Source organism: Rhamphochromis sp. 'chilingali' (genome assembly GCF_963969265.1).
Source record: "Rhamphochromis sp. 'chilingali' genome assembly, chromosome: 12".
Lineage (NCBI taxonomy): Eukaryota > Metazoa > Chordata > Actinopteri > Cichliformes > Cichlidae > Rhamphochromis > Rhamphochromis sp. 'chilingali'.
In genome coordinates, this window is record NC_137939.1 from 24,488,660 (window position 1) to 24,502,724 (window position 14,065).

Consider the following 14,065-nt stretch of genomic DNA (forward strand, 5'->3'; position numbering starts at 1 on the left):
ATTGATAGAGGTGGGGCAGGAGCGACAGAAAGAAGAAAGAGAAAGAGATAAAGTCTGTTTGTTTGGAAAATGAATCAAAGGGCCTTTTATATTTGAGATGGAGTAAAAGAGGAGCTGAGAAAGAGGGGATGGCGAAGCGATGAACTGAGAAGTGGAGGGGTGGACCCACTGAGGGAGTAAAATTGGAGCGAGAGGGAGCGAGATAAAAAAAAGCGGACACTGCGAGAAGCAGAAAATGGAAGTCAGCTGTAATGGGGAGGGAGAGACTTCATTAAAAAAATGCATGTAATTACAAATTACTTCACTGAGGGCTCTCTCAAAGACAGTAAAAGAGGCCTAACTTAATCTCAACCACTGTTTCCCTGTGTTTAGTCTGAGCCAAACTCACAGTCAGAATCACATTACACACACTAACAGCACCATTAACCTCTGTAACAGCTCTATCCTGAGGGCACACACACTCACAGACACTACCACACACACACACACACACACACACACACACACACACACACACACACACACACACACACACACAGAGATACATAGGCAAACAGTGAAAGACATAAAGATAAAAGCACAAAGCATGTTGTTTCCCAAGGTCACCAAAATACTGCACACCCTATACAACAAGGTCGACACACACACGTAACACGTAATCACAGGGTATGCATTCATCTGAGTAAACACATGGAATCACTATACCAGTCACATTGGCTTGCAGACAAAGTCAAACACCTAAAAACACAGTCAGACCTGCAATCTAGCAAACAGACGTACACAAACACGCTCATACACACCATGCCAACCAACGCGGCGCATCCGCTATAAACCATCCAAAAACCAATTACTGCGTGCTCAGCTGGGGCTAAAGCAGTGCCTTCATCTGGGGAGGAAAACAAGGAGTTCTTTTAGCAGGTCTAAACAAAACACCCGACAGCAGAATGGGTTTAATGTTGTGAAAGGTACTAGGCTAATGCAAAACCATAGGGTCAGAAAGCTTTCAGAGTCAGCTTGTGTTGTTTCCACAGACAGCTGAAGTGCAGCTAGTTGCATATGCAGGCAGATCCGCTGCTTAGGAAGCTCAGTCAGGGGTGACGAGGAATGTGGCTGAGACAAAATTAAGGAATGCTGGTAATTGGGCAGGAAAGGTTTTCACAAGCTGGACCTTCTGCAGATGTTTAATAGCTCAGACTGCACACCAACACATGTCGCAAATGAGTCATAAGCCGTCAACCGCTGTTAGACAGCTTTACTGTGATCTCACAGACAATAGTTTAAGAGACATTAAAACTCATGATTAGGACTACATAAGGTTCGGGATGGTTCATGGATCAGCGGAATGAGGGGGTTGGTTGGGTGGTGACAATGCAGGGAAAATCTACAAGTTAAAAGGAGGCATTTCTGCTTTCCCTGTGGTGGCTCGAAGTGTTTCATCACACACATAGGTTTGGTTTATTGTAAGAATCGGCAGCCACATCACAGCAGCACTACATACCTTGTAATGTTAGAGTTTTTCCAAGCTTCGGGGCTCAACTACATTAAAAATAATAACTCCATTCAGCGGTTGAGGTTAAGCTTGTTTAGAAAGTTCTCAATCACAAGGACTGAGAGTGTATGCACGCTCATGTGCGTGTGAGACTCACCTTACGAAGTCGTCCATTACTGGTTCCCAGAAAAACCACGGTGTGGTTTTGCACGTTGTCCACAGAGACTGAACTGAGACCCGGGTATTCAAGCAGAGGAATGGCCCTAAGGGGTCTTTGTAATGCCAGTGGGTGCTGCAGGTGGGCTGCACCGCAGTCCAGCTGCTCGGGCTGCAACTAGAATACAAACAGAGTGAGAGAGAAAGATCAATTCTCATCAGCTTTCATATGGAAGCATGACATGAAGATTAGAAGAAGGAGAGAGCTGGGCACAAAAGGAGGCGTGTGGAAAGCAAGGGCTGATAGAAGCTATCACACTGGCGTTGCTCATTCTGCTAAATCACTTTTCAGACATCTCAGTGAATACTTGAAATGGGCTTATAAGGGTCTTCAACACTCGTAAGACTTTGCTTTTGTCAAATCCTCAGTGGGCAATGATAAAACATTAGTGCTGCGCTTGGATGAGCACCAGGATCTATTGGGAATTCTCTGAATATTTTAGAGCACACAAGAAAAAAAAAAAGAAATTAAGCACACTGGATATTTGTAGAGTCTTTTCCCACGGGCCCTTCTGCTCGAGGCATCGTCTCTCTTATCATAAATTGTGTCTGGCTTTCCCTCAGTGTTGGCCTTCAAACTGTCGACTACAAAAAAGATCACATTTCAACGGCCACGGCTATGTAAATGAGGAAAGACTAACTTTAGTCTATGAGTGGTAAGTGGGTTGTACTGCAGCAGGAGAAAAAACAAAGGGCACAAATCACTTTGAACTAAGCAGTTGTCCATCTCAAAAAGGGTTTGTGGGCGACCGGAGATGGTATTCAGAAAAACTGGTCACGAGAGGAGTGGCCCCGGGGCCACGGCAAACAAGGCAGTGCCAGCAAGGAGGGCAACTTTCTGACCTGACAGCACAGTGGTGGCGAGACAGTCTCCTTTGACCTCAACTCTGTCAGTCAAAACCACCACAATGAAAATCTGGAATTTCTCTGCATTCCTATTAAACTGTGGAAAGCTTTCATTGCTTGTTATTGTTAGGCACCATGAATCAGACAGCGCTTTTGCAATGCTAAAGTTTCCTTGAGGACACACGTATGAGTAGGAAGATTGTAATAAAATACACGTGATAATATTTGATCATGTGCTTGGAACAGAGGAGCTATTTATCGGTCAAACATTGGGCTAAATTTAGAGTTGAACTTCAGTCAGAAGCACACACTAAATAAAAATGTCTGGGGTTTTACTGGAAAACATAGTAAACTACTGACCCCTTACAATCCTCACATTTGGTAAAAGGGGAGAGTTGCTGGATATGAGATTAGTCTCACCCTTCCCACAACCCTCAGTGTGGCTCTAGAGGGTCTTTCCAGCTATCACCTCTACTCCTAACATGGGAGATCCTTTCTTTGAGTCAACAGTTTGAGGGTTAAAGAGGATAATTGTTCGTAAGCATAAATGGAAACTGTCAGAGAGTAGCAGCAGACGTGAGGGAGTAAATCTTATTGCAGCCTGAACAACTGTAATGGCCAAGAGGATTCATAAATCTCAAGCAGGTTTATTGGACGAGCACGTTTTGGCACCCAGTATAACGAAGAGAAAAGAAATAAAAACATATGAAATAATGATGCAGAAAATATCTCAGTGACGCTGACTTATTTTTTTTTTCTCACTTTCATGTCAAGAAATGGATAAACTGATCTGTAAAATAAGTTTCGTTTTCAGCAAAGCTTATGCTAAGTTTTAGAGTGCGTTTTATTTGACAGAATGTATATATTTCATTAACATGGCAGCTTAAAATCAGATCAAAATAATTACATAAATTAAGTATTTTTATATTGCCTAATTAAATGTGTACAAAGCCCTTACCACAAGGTTTCCCTTCTGGATGCAGGCTGAACCGGAGCCCTGTATCACACTGTCCAGCACCTGAACGTCGCTGCTGGGAGAGTTTGAGCAGTTCCTGCGGCCTTGCCGTATCCCCTCCTCGATGTCTCCAAACTTGAAAGCGCAAAGTGCAGACTTTCTGTCTCCCTTAGAAAACACTCCAAACAAGTATGGCTCGGGGCTTTTCCCATCACCTGCGTGGATCTCCGTGGGGTACACGGACAACACCCGGTTGTAAAAGTTCCCGTTAAATCCACACTGTAAAGGCATCTGGATGTAGGATTCAGTGAGCTTCCTGCTCTCTGGCCCGGTGGATTTTCGGGGGTTCTCGGTGTCCAGGCATATCCTCGCGAGGATGCTGTTGGGCTGGCTCTCCTTGTGGCCCATTTTCGCATCATTATTGAAGGCAATATATGAGTAAGTCTTCTGGATGAACGCGTGTACGAAGCTTAGTTTATTTTTGGTTTTAACCTCTTGTTTGATCTTGAATACATTATCCTCGGAAGGGTTAATGTCATAGGTGAAAAGTCTGGATAAATCCTTGATGTTCAAGGAGCGGATGGCGATCTCCGGGGTGTTTTCAAAACGCAGATCTTCTTTGCTGTGGTTTTTGGGGAAAAACTGAGTTCCAGCCCCTGTGTATGTCGCCCCAACCAGAAGCCGGGTGTTTCCCCCGTGGCTTTTGAAGATGAGCCCCACGGTGGATGCGTTCGGGTGATTGGCAGCGATGTTCAGCATGCTGGGGAAAACAGTCTTCTCACCCTGGGGTGGGAACTCCACCGCTATTTCTGAAATATTATCCATTTTTCTGAGCTCACAGAAGCCTTGATACACAGATCCGCACGCAACCACGATCCCTTGCTCCCGGTCCAGTTTCAGGAGCTTGTTGTAATTGTCAGTGAGGGATTTGGGATGCTCGCAGGGAGCCTGGGGAAGCTGTGGCGCATGGCACAACAGGTTGTCCTCCACCGGTCCAGTCCTCTTCTCCACTTCAGCTGTCAAGGTCCCATTGAGCTGGTAAATTGTGTTAACGGTAGCCAGGTAGACTTTTCTGGACACTGGATCCACCACGAAGTTATTGGTCTGATTTGGAGACGCGAAAGCCTGTTGGATGTGCAGCGCGCTGGCACTCCGGCGCGTCTCCAAAGCCAGGACGCCGAGAAGCAGGACGGCTATCTCTATCGAAGGAGGCATTTTTCCTTCTGACCGGCTTCCGCGTGTTCTGTGCCGAGGGGTGCATTGAGCAAAGACAAAAATGTGTGTTTGTTCCTACTGCGACAACCCGAGAGGAAAGACTGTTTCCTGCTCAACGCCTAAACCCACAGTGACGCGATAAGCGAGTCGTGCTTCCTGTTCAGGCTGCCTCCTCTGTCCCTCTCTGCCTATCGTGCAGCTCAGCAGTCACTCTCCTGGGGCACACTGAGCCACACCGCCTGGGTGATATTTTAATCATCTTGACAGAATAGACAACAGGGAATAAATAGTTCCAACTGATTTGGTGTTGTGCATTTTCTGGACATCGCCGCACAAAGGACAAACTTATTTTGAGTCAGGTTTCAGCGCTGGTTATTTAAAAATATATACGTATATTTATTTATAAGCAAAGCATTCTTCGATTACAAATATTAGTAAAGATGGACTTTGCTGCGAGCATGGGGCGTTAACTCATTAACCCTGAAAAATGGCACTGCCTCCCTCTTAATGGAACGTCCCATCAAAGCGCTCTGTCAGCCCAGTCAGCTGTGATTGATCTTCGTTCGTTGATTAGATCCTGATTCCTTTCAATCACTCAGGTACAATAACTATTATTTAAGACATAATGTGAAGTCGTGCCATATGAAGTCATAATGATCATCTTCCTTTCAAGGTGAGCCACTTGATGAGTCTCCACCCGTGCGTGGTTCCGCTCATCTTGGGGTTAGCGGGTCACAAGCCCACCTCCTGTGCTTCCCGGTCCCTCGGCTCTCAGATTAGTTCTGCAGATCCGGAGGGTTTCGTTTTGGGCACATACGGCACGGTAAAGACCGTGAAAGTGCTACCAGATGGGCACATCAGCACACCTTTCCGGTTTTTGACATTCACATCTATCCAACACTGCTTTTGCACGTTTTACCTCATAAATATTCAAGCACAACACATGTGCCCCCACTCAAAAATGCACGAATATGGTTAGCATCCCCCCCCCCCTTTTTTTTTTTTTTTTTGCTTTCTCGACGGAGTGTGCATATGCTCACATCTCTGAATAGAAATGAATGACTCCTAGTCGAGGAAAGACAACAAGTGAGTCAGACGCTGCATAAATCAGTTTGCAGGGGAGCCCGAGAAAAGTGTTATCTCTGAATACATGAAATAATTAAAGTTGATGCTAAATCGCGAGCAATCGCTTGTGCCTATTTACTGCGTACTCCTCTGGGGGACAAACCCACTCTCTCTCCACACCCTCCCACCCCAACCCCCAATCTCTACTTGCAGCTTTCAGTTGGGTAGATAAGTGCGCTCCGTGTTTACCTTGGCGCACAGCCATGCGCATCAAATCTGGCAGTGTAGAAAAGGAGCAAAGTGCTCCGATAAAGTGCAATATAATGACCCCCCAAGTGCAGAGCACAATGAATGAGCCAAATAGTGTCGACACAGTGCGCGTGCATGTAAGTGCAGACTTTCGTCAGGGAGTAGGGAGCCAGCGGCTACAATGAGGTCTGGCAGGGATGCAGGGACAAGGCGCAGTCTGGGGCAGAACTGTCAGCATCAAATATCCATAGTGAGGCGTGACCGCTGCGGTTTGGTGCAGCTCAATCAAGAAAACGACACTGAACCGAATTAGGCTCCATGTGTGGGTGCATTACAGTGATATAAAGTGGGGGTACACCCGATCTCTCGTTTGTAATAAAAACAATATCTGTTGCTGCACAAGCTAACTTTTGGCATTTAAGACCCCCTCCTCAGAACCTGTTTCCTTCCTGATAAGGAGTCACACCTCTTCTCCCCACCCTCAGAGCACACCATTCACACAAACTGAGCACGGCTTTCATACTGAAGGAACGTCAAGGCTTTTCCAGGTAAACGAGCTCCATCTAGCGGTCAGGAAAAGCATCTGCAAGATGACTTTAAAAGCACACTTTCCACTACAACACTGCGAAGAAGCATCAGACACACAAGAAAATAAATAAACAAAAAGGAAACATGTCTTTTGAAGAAATACGGAATGTGCATAAATTAGTCAGGAATGCACTTTATTTATTCCACACTTAGAAAAGGACATCAGAAGGCACTGAAGTGGTTTAGCACACAACCCAAGATCAGAGGTGCTGCTGCAAGGACAAACTAAAGTCAAAGGTCAGCTCACTCCCAACTTGTCTATTGTACCTTTGATTACACATCACTGACAGATCAATAAATCTGCCTACTGCGGTTCAACTTGAGAGGAAACAAGTTTACTCACATTTTGACAAAAATGCACTGAATTTCCTTGGTTTTTTTTTTTATTTCCTGTAGAAAAGCATGTCAGCAGTTTCAACCTGCATCAGCGCTTCACTTCTCAGAGAGTGTCAAGCTTTGTAGTCTCTATCAAAGGCCTGACCTACATGCTGTCTATCAGTGTGCTAAAGTGCAGCTGTACAGTTCAAATGATCACAATGTCTGTTAGGAAATCAGCTTCTTGGCATTAAATACAGTGCAGACTAGTTAACGTGCTAGGTCATCTTGTAGTGTCCTTGACTAGATTAGAAAGTGAGAGTAAAAGAGAGGCCGAATGCCAAGCTCTACTCATGGAAGCAAAATGTGTAGAAACACACTACTGAGCATCTGGAGGCAAGGTCATGTTCAGATTGCGAATTACTTTCCCCCTTACAAAAGTTGCATCTGGCAAGACATTCATGACATATATGGAAAGAAGCCACAGCTGCTTGGACCTTTTGGGTGCTTAGGCATCCCTGGGCAAACTTCAGTTTGGCACTGGGTGATAACACCTTGACATAGCGATACGGTGGTACATTTAAAAAAAAAAAAAAAAGAAAGAAAAGATAACACGCAGGGAAACTGTGTCAGTAGTATAAAGTCACATACAGGCAATGTGCATTTGACTGGCATGGCAGTGGAGATGACTTGCACTGTAGATTTGAAGCAGCAGTATTCATGATGGTTCTGAGACAGAACTGGAAAAGCACCAGTGGTCTCCCCTTCTTTCTTAACTTGATCACATCATAATGGTGGGGTGGGAGGCCAATTGTCCTGGCAACCTAATTTTACTTGGACAACAGCCCTTTATCATCGCTTTTAAAAGTAAATCTGCTTTGGAAGTAATTTTCTTCATGACAACGTGCAGCACTGTATACAAGTTACAAATATGGCAGATGCTAGACAGCAGCCAGATGTTCTCTGTAGTATTCATGTGCTGTTTTTATGGTGGGCACACCATCTCAGCTTCCCCCTCTAGTCTTTGTGCCATTCATTATCTTCCCTATTTTCAATTCTTTTTTAACTTTAAAAAAGTAAAAGCGATCTTTGCCATTAGAAATTGTACGTCTGCATGACACTCATTCCTTCAAAATGTTCTATCTGAACAAATTTCATCACAGCAAGAAAGGCGAAACTTCCAGGAAGGTTTTTCAGCCATGGTTCAAAACTACTAATCACAGCTAAGTAAGAGTTCTCTTCCTAAAGGCAATCAACCACATTCTCACATTTGCATGTCTCTACAATTAGACTGGGCCTTTGTGGCAGCTCTCCAGCCCAGTTTCCTGACTAAACTCCCCTTTGTGTAGAGTGAGAGGAGTGTAATGCTACATGGTACTGAATAAAATAACATTGAAAATAAAATAATATTATTAGAAATAACATTATAATTGATTAAACTCTAAGGGTAAAAACAGTACAATACTGCATTCTGTGAGGGATAACAACACAAAAGTTCGTTTTAAAAATGTAAACAGTCTTGTCCTTCCTAAATGTGAATGTTCTCTTCTTCACTCTTCTTCACACTTCTTGCTCTTTATCCAGGCCGCTTCCAAATGTGCTCAGCTGAACCGACTGCAGACTGCAGCTACAGTTACATTTCTTGTTGTCACCAAAGCAACATGTGCTGAATGTAATCTGGTCATCCCGGGGGCTGCAGCGCACGGTGCGTATACCCCGAGAGAGCGTCCCAGTTTCTCCACAAGAAGGCCAGCAGGAGGATGAGGAGGAGGGTGGAGAGCGAGCGTGAGCGCGTCTTCATCAAAGGGACCACACAGTTGGCTACAGTTGAAACAAAGACCAGAAGGACAGCCATTAGGGCCAGCAGCACATTGATAAGTTTTCCCAGGAGGGTCCGGGCTGTGGCATTTTCCAACCCCTCCAACTGGACGACCTGCTGTTGCTGCTGCTGCAGCTCCATCTTAGAGATCCTGGTTTGACAGGCCTCCAAAGCCTCCTGTAGAGGACGACGAGAGGAAATCCATTTAGCTTAGTCACCAGTTTCATAAACATAAACTAATCCAAAGCACAATAGCAAGACACTGATCGTTTTACTGTGATTTAAAGTCAGATATGATTTTGCCTTTCCTTTGTTCTCATGTGTGGAAAAACACTGAACAAAAACATAAAAACTTCTCACTTGCCTGAGTGCAGCCTTTTATACTTTTGATTATTTTAAATAGACTCATGTGATCCACATTAGACCAGTGTGAAGTGTTCTTAATCATGTTTGTTTGTAACTGTAATTGATAAGTTATCCAAAAACACTTAAATATCCTGCACATTATCGATACATGTTACCCATCAGAGATTTTCAGACATTTCCTTCATTTAACTATATCTGCTTTTTCAGTAATCCTATTTTATTAGCTTAGCTTTATTGTACTTATATTGCTTATGCAATTTTACTTAATGATATTTTGTTGTTTTTTTTAGTTATTTGATCTAGATTTTAATCTAGTTTTATTGCTTTTATTACAGCATTTATTACATCCTGTTACTGAAATTTCAGTCATCTGTGAAGCACCTCAGGCTCCTGTTTCAATGAAAGGTGTTTTATAAATAAAGTAACTGCTGGTTCTGTTAGAGTTTGAAGTAGCTGTTGACAGTACATTTCATGGCTCTCTACCACCCCCTGCTGTGTAGGAAGGGAATGCTGTAATGAGCAATATGAGGCGTGAAAAAAGTTTTATGCAGGGACAAAACACACACACCTTAGCCTTTATGGACAAGAGGAAAGGATGCAAGTAATGTGAGACATTTTCAAGGGATAGTTAATGTTTTGAACCCCCCCCCCCAAAACAAAGCTGATGGACAGACCAGGGCCTTGAACTCATCTCCTTGTGTACAGAGTCAACACAGACATTTAGATAAGGCAGTTAACTGATGGAGGGTTTGTGCACGACTCAAAACTTCAGTTTAACTTAAAACTGACACAATAAGGTCTCGTCTGACCAGCTTTCTTTAGCTTACTAGTGCTTAAGACAGGAAGGTTGAGTGGCCAGCCACTTCCATTATTTCAACACAGGCCCATTTTAGCGTTGGGAGGTCAAGCGTGCAAGCCATAAGTGGTCAGAATAAAATGCAGTGCTGCAACAGTAATAATAAGGCTCAATGCATTCTAAAATGTAATTACTCTGCTGCAGCTGCTGACACTCTTAAAGCCCAATTCACACAGGACTAACATAACAGTGGACCCCTATTAAATATGTAATAATTGCAGCGGCCTTCTGTGATCTCAGTCTGGTATGATTTTGTCATGTTCGTCATTTCAAAGCGAAAAAAAAAAATCCACCAAAAATGATCTACTGTATTGTGCCACACACAGAGGTCCTGTAATAATATAATTTCAGTGTGAATTGCTATTTAGGGGAATTCAGCTAATTATATTTTGGACAGCATTTTAGATTCAAATTTACTTGGGCTGGTGTCAGTACACAGTGTGGTGACCCAGTCATAGAACAAACAGGTTTAAATCTATCAGAAAGGTGTGCCAGAACATTTTTTTGTTCAACATTTATTATTGGCAGCCTGATTTAGTGAAATCAGGTCTGTAGCTGCCGATTGCAGCTGCTCCAATAAAACTCAGACTTTGCCTGTCTGGGCCGAATGTATTGCACAAAAAACAGGCGTGGCGGCTGATTTTTAAAAATCACACGAGGGCCTCTGATAAAATTAATCTGGCATGTCACTTGCCGATGATGGAGGCATTAATAACAAAAATGGTTGTGAAACAAAAGCACTGCGATGAAAAAAAAACACCTATACACTACAACCTGTCTCACATTTCTCTATGAACTCATAATGTCACCAGATAAGATAACATTTTTAACTTCCAGTGACAATGACATCTGCCCTTTAATAACTGTAATAGCGACTGTCAACACAGTGACATTTTTCATGTTTACAATCTACCTTCTCCCACCTTAATTTATTTAGGTCTCTTTTTTTTATATTTACATTGCTTTTACATTTGTTTCACATTTTTCCTCCTTGTTTTATTGTTTTTTGCAGAGAGTTTGGTTCTCTAATAGACAAATTAAAAAGCCTCTTCAGACAAATCTGTGTGACAGTGAGAGATGTTGTCACTGGTGTGCATTTATCAGTTGTTTTGCAGTGCTTTGTTATCTATCATTACTTTGGTGTAATCACTACCATTCCTCATGCATATCTGTTAATGAAAATGAAACTGCTTATCATGATAAAAATGGGTGCTGGTGCTTGCTGACATTATCTTGAACTACAAACCTGGATGTCTCTGGCTCTTTCGTAGGACTGGTAGGCGATCTTCTCCTCCATGCTGGCCAGCTCCTGTTTAAGGTTGAGGATCTCATTCTGGTGAAGTTCTGTGAGATCGTTGAGCTGCTCCTCCAGACGTTCACACCTGAACGCATGCGTAAGTAAAAGAAGCACACACGAACACATGTGAGAGTCTGTGGCATAATTAGCTTAGACAAAGAAACGCACGCAGGAATTAGTAGGAATAGACCCTGAGGGCATCTGGCCACATGGCACCTGACTGAGCTGATGACCCGCCCTGACAAGATTAGGATATGCTTGCTCATCTGCTGATTCAACTAGCCTATCACAAGAGACTCGGCAGTATTAGACTGGCCAATGGAATGTGTGCCCAACAAGAGGCGATGAATCTATACTGTTGTTTATTTTGGCAGGCACATAAAGCTGGATGGACAGCAAAGGACAAGAATAGACATGAGTCAACTTGACTGTTTCTTATTTTTAAGATCTTTTAACAGGTTGGTATAAAATCCAGCAAAAAGTCTCTAAGTAGGGCGATGACACATGATTTATAAGTTTTACCTGTCTTTTTTTAATGTTTAGAAATGATTCCTTAACAAATGTCCGCTATGAAATAACTGCAGATATGTTATGGGTGGATTCAGCTCCTGAGGAGTTTTTAGCAGCATTACTGGTTTCTGGATGGAGTACTCCCTCCCCTGGGAAGGGTGAAAATAGCTCCTTAGATGCCATTTGTCTCTGTTGGCAATTTTAATCTAAGAGGTCAAACAGATCACTCTGAACTTGGACATTTTAGGAAGAAAAATGCACATGTTTCTTTTTCTATTCAAGCTGATCATTAGATCTGTTCTCAGTCCTTGTGCCCTGTGTTTTAAAGCTCATGCACTTTTGTGCTGTTCTCGGCTTACATGCCAACTGCTGCTTTGAGAATGAGTATAAAAGAATTTGAGCTGTTCTGATGTTAATGTTGATGAACTGTAGGTAAAAGGTTTCTTATCTACTGTGAGCTAATGCTGCTAATATTGGTAAAATCTCTCTAATGCACAAGCAGGCCAAGTGTACCTTGCGATGATGAATAGCAATATGCATAACTAAGATGGTTCCAGAGAAGTGTTTCTAACTATAGCAGGTTATTCCTGATTACGCACTGTTGACATTCGCGGGGATTTCTCGTTACACACTCAGGCATGTATGGTACAAACATTCTGGCAAGTTCTAGTTCTTTTTCTCTTTACCTGAAGCGTTCTTCCTGCAGTGCTTGCATAACAACTGTGTAGTCTCTTTGATAGTGGCTCTTCAAACCTTCCAGGCTCTCCTCTAGCCTTGCCTGGCCATCTCTCAACTCCTGCACCTCCTGCAGCAGCATGTCAAAGCTGGAACTCTGGCTCCTCTCCAGTGTGTTTCCCTTGGAACTGGGGGGACCCCCAGGGGCCCCTGTTGTGCTATTAGCCCCCACTGAGCCTGATGTAGCACTAGAGCAGTCATCCTCGCTACCATACTTCGGACTGGACTGGAAGTGATGCCCAGTGCTTCCCAGGGAACGTCCTCCAGTACTTGTCACACCCTCTTCTACTGAAGGGTCATCCAGAGAGTCTTTAAGTGAAGTGATGTTATCAGCGCTCCCGAATTTGTTGCGAATAAGGGAGGCGATCTCTCGTGGTTTGGAGACGACTGCACCAGCAGCAGAGTGGGTAGCCTGTGAGAAGCTGGAGAGGCCACCCTTAACACTATCCACCACGCCCTCACTGAAGCCTGTGACTTTGGCTCCGACATCCTTCAGGCCCTGCTGCATGTCCCGCAGAACATCCTTGGGCTGGCGTGGGATACCGTTGTGTTCCGCTTCTCGCAGCCTCCGGTGGTAGTGCTCCAGTTTCCTTTGCAGCTGCTGGATGGTCTGTGCTGACTTCTGGTTCTTTTTCTCAAAAACCTGACAGCCACAGGACAGGAATTTATTAGTCAGTGAAATGCAAATCAGTCCGCAATTATCCACTTAAATATATTTAGAAAGTTCCCTCCCTGCCTCTGAGGAAAAGCCAAGGTAAAACAAACTGATCAAACAGGTTTGGTGTTTATGCACTAATTGTGATCTAATCTCACCAGCCTACTAAAAGCACAAGGCAATGAGGTGCTGGCTTTAATACAAAAAATCTAACAATAATTCCTCGTTTCACCTGTTTGATGCGTGTGCTCTGCTGTTTGTCGGCGTTGTTGGCCAGTTTGAGGTACTCTGCAACATTGTCATCCCTGGCTGTCTGCTCGATCTTAATCTGCTCTGTGAGCTTGAGGATTTTCTGTTGCAGCTGGGCGATGGCCTGCTTGGTGCGGTGAGGGTCTGGGGTGATATCCTCACCCCCCTGGAACGAACTGTCTGCCCCACATGAAACAGACAGGGGTGCCTGGCCCAGGCCACTTACTTCCAGCCGGTCGATCTGAAGCGATGAAAGAGGAAAAAAAGACAGATTCAAGTACGTGAAGGGTGAGGGAAGAAATCAAAGGATTTGCGAGGAAAACAAAAAAGGGAGTGAGGCAGGGAGGAAAAAGGATGAATTGCAATATATGAGTTTTTGGTCATTTTGCTGACATGTTAAAAAAAAAGGAAACTTCTGCATTTTTGTAGCATGCAGACTGGAACGAGGCTAATTGAGTGGGTTGAACAGGTCACTTGCGGTCAGTTTAACTAAAGAGGAAGATGCCAAGTAAGCGGTTTTTTTATTCATGGACTTGCAAAGAAATGAAAGTTAAGGAAAAATAACTTTTGTCATTTTCAGCACATCCACACAAAACTCAACTCGAAAAACCTGGACTCTGATTTCGTTGTTCTGGAAGCC

General features: G+C 43.7%; 2 protein-coding genes across 9 annotated transcripts in view; both read right to left on the reverse strand.

The window, feature by feature from the left end:
- The window catches only part of plxnd1 (plexin D1), a 71,304-nt gene extending 66,436 nt beyond the window's left edge, over nt 1-4,868 (reverse strand). The window contains exons 1-2 of the mRNA XM_080897695.1: nt 3,510-4,868; nt 1,647-1,823 (exon numbers count right to left, since the gene is read on the reverse strand). Coding sequence (XP_080753821.1) covers nt 1,647-1,823; nt 3,510-4,721 — 1,389 coding nt within the window. The 5' untranslated portion in view covers nt 4,722-4,868. The remainder of the gene's footprint in view (nt 1-1,646; nt 1,824-3,509) is intronic.
- Nucleotides 4,869-6,740: 1,872 nt separating this feature from the next.
- tmcc1a (transmembrane and coiled-coil domain family 1a) overlaps nt 6,741-14,065 on the reverse strand; it is a 49,269-nt gene continuing 41,944 nt past the window's right edge. For all 8 annotated transcript variants that reach the window (XM_080899737.1, XM_080899739.1, XM_080899738.1 and 5 more), the window contains 4 exons: nt 13,409-13,666; nt 12,473-13,164; nt 11,226-11,361; nt 6,741-8,934 (listed from right to left, as the gene is read on the reverse strand). In XM_080899737.1, coding sequence (XP_080755863.1) covers nt 8,620-8,934; nt 11,226-11,361; nt 12,473-13,164; nt 13,409-13,666 — 1,401 coding nt within the window. In that variant the 3' untranslated portion in view covers nt 6,741-8,619. The remainder of the gene's footprint in view (nt 8,935-11,225; nt 11,362-12,472; nt 13,165-13,408; nt 13,667-14,065) is intronic.